The following is a 6,946-nucleotide window of genomic DNA, read 5'->3' on the forward strand; positions in this document are numbered from 1 at the left end:
CCTCCATAAATTTTTGTATTTCAAAAATATCCTTCTATAATATTCTGGATTATATAATCTATAAGAATTTTTCTAAATTCATAATTAGTTTTTGGATTAGGTAATCCGGTATTTTTTTTAATATGCATGATTAGTTTTTAGATTACCTAATTCATAAATTTTTTCTAAGATAATATTAACTTTTGAATTATATAATCTATAAACCTTTTTTATATGCATGATTAGTTTCCGTATTATATAATCTGTAAAAAAACATTGATTTGAGAGTAACTTTCGGATTATGTAATCCAAATATATTATGGATTACATAATCCAGAAGTTACTTTCAAATCCATAAAAGACTTTCGGATTATATAATTCATAATACTATTTTTCTAAAAATATATTTTGAATTATATAATCCATAAACTATTTCTAAATTATGTAATTCATAATACCATTTTTTTTTAAATATATTATGAATAACATAACCTGAAAGCTATTTTTAAATCCGATATCAGCTTTTAGATTATATAATCTGTAATGTATATAATTTTTTTAAATTTCTTTTGGAATTTATAAATTTATGTGGATGACACAAGAAGAATAAAAATACATTTTCACGTTTTGTATGGGGTGACACAATAAAATATGGAGGTGAAGGAAGAAACAATCTTCAATTGAACATTCTGTAACTCATTTGCACCTCCTCTTTTTCTCTTCACACCCTCCTCACTTGTTTTATAAGGGGTTGTGGAACTCTATGCATTTAAAGGATTATATGCTTATTGTCTCAAGTACTACACATTGTTTCCCCTTTATAAAGTTTCGTTTATCTATGCTACACGGTTTTTCCTTTTTTTTTATATTTTAATTTATGTTTACTATTAACTAAACTATTTTCACATAAATATGTAATATGATTTTCTTAGTATCTTAACATATTCCAATACTCCAATTACTCCAGTCCATTATTTATTAATTACAAAAATAAAAGTAAAATCTTATTCGATGGATTTATTGACAATCTTAATTTATTATTACACATATATAAAATAAAGAAATTATAACGTCCACATTTAAACACTCTCTGTAACAACTAGAAAAAAAAATTTGATCAATTTAATGACAAGAAAAAACATTGAAGTTGGAAAAGAGAATCGGATCGTTGTTATAGTTGACATTGAGAAAAAAAAAAGTCTAAATGGAAATATGCAATTTTACATATTTGAATAAAATTGTTTTATAAGTTTTATATTTAGATATAAAAAAAAGTCACATAAAATTTATAATAATGTAATCAACAAAGTAATGTATTGAAATTTACATAATTTTGAATATCAGGTAATTTTTTTATTTTTTAAAATCTTGATTAAATGCACCAAGTTTTATTATGCTCGAAAAATGTTATAATAATCTTTGATCGAGTGCCATAATTTTTTTTAATATTTAAAAACATTGACTGAATATCACATTATTTTATTTTTATATAGAGGATGCTATGTTTGGTAAATTTAACTGAAAAGATAGCTTAAAGTTGAAAAGTTAAAGGTTATGAAAAAATAAACTATAATTTGTTGGTAAAACTTCACCATCCACATTTGCTGGAAGTTGTAAAATGATATTGTCGAAATAAATATTGATATTAGTTAAATACATGTTTTTAATAATCACATATATATAATTTGTTTAAAATTGTTTTATAAAAAATATATAATTTTAAAATATATTTAACTTTTTTAAAAAAATACGTATTTTTTATTTATGATTTAAATTAGTTATCATATCTCAAAATAATAAATAATTTAATAATTAAAACAATAATAAACAAGTGTACTATTAAATTAATAATAAAAATGTAACAATACAACAATTATCCAAAATTCATAATGATCTTGGATGTTAAAGTCTTCTACTATTACTTTAAGAGGTGGAATAATAAAATATAAGTATAGTTCGGATAAATTATTTTGAATCATTAATATATGTAGCTTATTTAAAAGAGTTAAAATTATTAAAAAAAAGTATATAAAACATGGGTAAACTAATTTTATCCATAATTTATATTAAATATTTTGAAATCTCAGCCCAAAATAATTTTAAGAAAATGAGTTTAGTATCTTTGAAAAATAGTGTAAGTAGCTTAGTGCAGTAGATGATGATACTGATAATATAATATTGGTATTTTTGAAGAAGAAAAAAAACAACAAGAAGGAAATAAATAGTTTAATATCTTTACAGTTAACGTCTTTTACTACTTTATTGCTTTAAATATCAAAAGTTAAATCTAATTTCAATATGAGAAACTCTTACTTTTACATCTTTAGAAAATAAGTTGTTTTATATCATATTAAAAAATAAATTTAAGTTTAATTCATCTTTATAAATGATAATTATTTTCACTTATATACGTAAATTGATATAAAGATAATATCTACATAACATTATTGTGTTGGTCAAAATTAATTTATAAATTAGTTTAATGAAATGATAGTTAATTTAGTACACACTCTTAGTATAACCCAAATTTTTTTAAAGAAAATTTATAAAATATTTTCTTTTTCCGTTTCTTTTCTAAATCTTTTGAAAATAAGAAAAGAAAAACAAAAATTAATGATATTTTACAATTGTTTATGAGAATTAAAAAGTGTTAGGGTTAGGACCTAGAGAACTATTGAGAGATTCTTTTATCTCATTCTATCGATTGGTCATCTGTCCTTCAACTTCCTTCCTTCTTAATTTTGGCTCTCAGTCTTCTCGTAATTCAGACTCGAAAGGTATATGCAAAAGACACTGTGACGCTCAAGTCAACAAAAACGTTCGATACTCTATTCTCATAGCACTGTATATGATGACATATCTGATTCTTAAAATGTGTGTTATTTATATTACTTTTGGTGAATTTTCCTTAATGGACCAGGTTAAGAAGTTGGGTCGCGTTTAGAACTACATTACCTAACTCCTAATCACATATTAGTTTCGCTGACATTGATTAAATATAATTGAACTTGTGTTTTCGATCAACCTTATGGACATGGACTTTTACCTCGTCGACCCAATAATAAAACCGAGACATGACACCAATCCAAATCAAATCGTAGTCTTAAATTTTCTACATATTTTAAATCTGAAAACAATTTTCTCTCACAGTTAACCAATTCATAGTAACACAAGTGGGTAACAAAAGCCTCCCAGTGTTTGGAAACATAATCAGATTGACCTATTCCAACTTAGTGTAATTTTAATCAAAAGCGCGTTGCTTAATTTCTCTACGACCAATTCCTCGAATCACTTTCTAAGAAGCCATCACATCATTAGAGACTGAAAAAGAAAGCAATGGAAAAAGAGTGAATATGATTTCCTTTTTTTCAAGTTAAAAACAGAAATTAAACCCCATTGATGAATTAAGAACAACTTTCCATTTTCAATACGCCATTTCTTGAATTGTTTGACCAAGAAGAAGAAATCCAGGTACAGTGGCTGAGATTAATTTTCTCTAATATGATTAATTTAAAATTAGAATTTTCAATGAAAGAAGGATGCTGGTGAAAATAAATAAATTAAAAGGCTTGATTTCTTTCTTTCTCCCTTTAAACATTTTTGGGTTTTTATCTTGAGTTTTAATCAAAATTTTAATTCGTCTTACCCATTCTCTTAACAGTTTTAATCTCTGTCATCAATAATAACGATAGTTAATGTAAAACCAACAATCAAATTACTTGTCACTTCATCTAAGACATGTTGTAGTACTTGTTTCCTATAAATATTTAATGTAAAATGATTTTTTTTATTTAAAATTAACTTGTATAAAGTAATTAGAAAATATTTAAAGAAAAACCATTGCCCTAAAATTAAGTAAAAAAATTTTGTCTATAACATATTGGTTTTTTGAAATTTCATATCGACTAAAGATTAACATATTTTTTAATATATGAGTGAGGTTTAATTTTTTAATATATGAGTGAGTGCAAACCTTATTTTATAAATTGATTTTATGAGATTGACTTAGGTTTAAAGTTCATTTTTTAATATGGTATCCGAATCATCTCGAGTTATTCTAAAGATTGTTTGTTAATTTTATCAGGTCACTCGTTATAGAATTCTTATCGGACCATTTATAATATAATCTCACATATGAGTTGATAAGATGTGTATTAAACACATTCAAACCTGACTTTATAAATTAGTTTTAGTTTTATAAAATTGAAGTATATTTTACATAAAAGTTTTAAAACAAACTTCTCTAGAGCTTGTAGAGATGGCCCACATGTCAATTCAGTGAACATGGAAAAATACTACTAAAGCCCTATAGACCCTTTCAACCATGAGTACAGTGGTTTGCGCTTAAGCACAAAAGAGAAGCAAAAGTTGCATGGTTAAAGAGAATAAAAACAAAGCTTATCTCATTCAATCACTTGAATCTTGACTATAACATTTCTAAGCATGACCACTTTCACGCCTGGGTCTCTCATTGGCTAAGAAAATTTCCGTGGAAACTAACACCTTTTACTATTATTTTCTTTGTTTGCCCAATTGACACTTCAAACTTCTGCTAGACCAACCCTAGAAGATCATTGCTATAAATTCACTCTTCCGTGGTCCTTTTGCTCAGTACACTTCAAAGCTTCCCATTCTCTAACTGCATCTGCCATTTCATAAAACTGATAACTCATTCTCTTTAACTAAGAATGATTCGCACCATATTTGCATGCTTCAGTGGGAAAGTGTCACATAAAAAAGCAAAAGTAGAGGCAGTGGAAGAGAGAAAGGATGTTTACAGAGATGAGTTGACAGAAAAAAAGAGGGCGAGGAGGGCAGTGAAGAAAAGGGTGAGGTTTGCAGAGGTAGAAGCTACGATCATGGGAGAAGAAAATGAAAAGGAGTTTGAGAAAAGAAGGTGTGAGAGTGGTGAGGAGGTGGGAGAAAAAGAAGGGATGAGAGTGAGGATTAGACTGACAAAGGAGGAAGCTGCAAGGTTGCTATCAAAATGCAACAAAGAAGGACCTCTTCAATTCAACGACGTTGCTCATCAACTTCTCTTCATCCCTGCTCACCGTCTTTCTATTCTGTCACATCCCACAGACACTCTCTAGTGCTCACAACCTTCTGCATATTTCTTCATTACTTCATCGTTCCAATCCTTCTCTTCTCATGTAATTAATTGTTACAATTTTGCTTTTGTAAAATTCTTTTACATATATTAATACAATTATTTTTGCATGATTTTCATGTCTACAAAAAGGAAACACACTAATGAACAACCTAACTTAATTTAGAATAACGGAATCAGTCTGCCAGACACTGATATGACACGAACACAGACACAAAGATATGTATAATCTTTAAAATGTAGGATACGGGAACACAAATTTATATATGATATAATTATGAATTATATATAATAACAATAAAAATTTATGTACATAAGTATGTTTTAGCTTTTTTTTAGTACAAAATTTTTTTTTATGGCATAATCATACTAAAAATTTATACAATAAAAGTTTGAATTTTTAGAAAATTAGTGTTTTTTTAAATTGGGTTAAAATCGTGCTAGGAATTGTTAGAAATTCAACATATATTTTTTGAATTGAATATTTCACTGATACGTGTCCTACGAGTGTCATGTAAGAGTTGGTGTCCAATACGTGTGTTCGACACGGACACATCATTTAAGAGGAGTGTGAGGGTCTGAGTCTCATAGGTCATAACAGACAATCATAAGAGAGACTATGTATTATCTCTTAATTACGTTAAAAAAAATAATAAAAATAAGATAACTAGTTTCAATATGAAATAACTTTAGTATATTTTAATTAAATTCATGACAATAGGACTTACTTATTTTACTATTTTAAAACCTTTACTTATTTTAAAACTTTTACTTATTTTTAAAAAAATAAAAAATTATTTATTTTTAAAATAAATTATCTATTTAATAATTAAGAGATAAAATTGCATTAAATGTCATGTGTATATACACACCTGCTTCTGTGCCCTACTTAAATGAAGCTTCCTCATTTATCTACAGTAAATTACAGTTTCCTGCCACAAAATGAAGAACGTTCCATCACCCCTGTGTATACCACCTTTTTTGTTTGTTGTTATTATTTTTGTTTTCTTATTTCGGTGGGTTGGATTGGTCTGTTTAAAATGTGGGCTAAAATGTTGCAACTAACAAATTTGAACTTGCATCCAATATTTTATAAATGTCCTTTTGAAGTTTTTCAATATGTGAAATGATAATTTTTTTATTTTTTTATTTAAATAAGAGGTGTGTGCGGATCAAAGTATATTTCATGAAAGATATTTTGGAAACGTATTTTTGGAACACATAAATCTAATCTGAAATTCCTTTTTTTCAAAATGTATTTTGTAATTCTAAATTTTCAATTCTAGAATGAAAAGAAATTTTGAAAATTCATGATTTGAGGCTTTTACTTCCTCCACCCCAATATCTGAACTTGCACCTCCTCAATTGGATTAAATGACCAGATTTTCATGTTCGTTTCTTTCTCATTCTACTTGTTGTCACCACCATTATTGTCGTTGTTGCATATCATCGCTTTTGTTTTGAAAATTTTGTTACGTAAAGTTTGTTCTAAAATGTATTTAAATGTGTTCGAAAAAATTTAATTTGAAAACCTTATCGTATTCCAGGAAACATGTTCTATAATGTATTCCATGAATTCAAGGAAGTGTGATATGGAAAAGTTTCAAAAAAACAGGTAATCCAAAAGTCGCTCTAAAGAAGGATAAAATTGTTATTTTGAAATTATGAGTGTGCAAGTTCTAAAAAGGGGTGGAGAAAGTAAAAGCCATGACTGGATTACTCTATCTTGACAACGTTAAACTAAATCCTAAAAAAGATATACATATATTTTCTTCTTGGTGATACTAAAATGTATATCTTTTCCCTAATTTCAAAATTTATTTATATTTTTTAAAAATATTTACTAAAGCTAAAATT

The 6,946-nt window shown here is 26.6% G+C and overlaps 1 protein-coding gene across 1 annotated transcript; it reads left to right on the forward strand.

Moving 5' to 3' along the window:
* Positions 1-4,667: 4,667 nt before the first annotated feature.
* LOC137809541 (uncharacterized) lies at positions 4,668-5,072 on the forward strand. The gene has a single exon (XM_068610649.1). The coding sequence runs from the start codon at positions 4,668-4,670 to the stop codon at positions 5,070-5,072; it is 405 nt and encodes a 134-aa protein (XP_068466750.1).
* The last annotated feature ends 1,874 nt before the right edge of the window (positions 5,073-6,946 follow it).

Source organism: Phaseolus vulgaris, chromosome 2, assembly GCF_000499845.2.
Source record: "Phaseolus vulgaris cultivar G19833 chromosome 2, P. vulgaris v2.0, whole genome shotgun sequence".
Classification (NCBI taxonomy): domain Eukaryota; kingdom Viridiplantae; phylum Streptophyta; class Magnoliopsida; order Fabales; family Fabaceae; genus Phaseolus; species Phaseolus vulgaris.

Excerpts from the sequence above, each read along its gene's own strand:
- LOC137809541 (XM_068610649.1), top strand. The coding sequence starts at position 4,668 with ATGATTCGCACCATATTTGCATGCTTCAGTGGGAAAGTGTCACATAAA.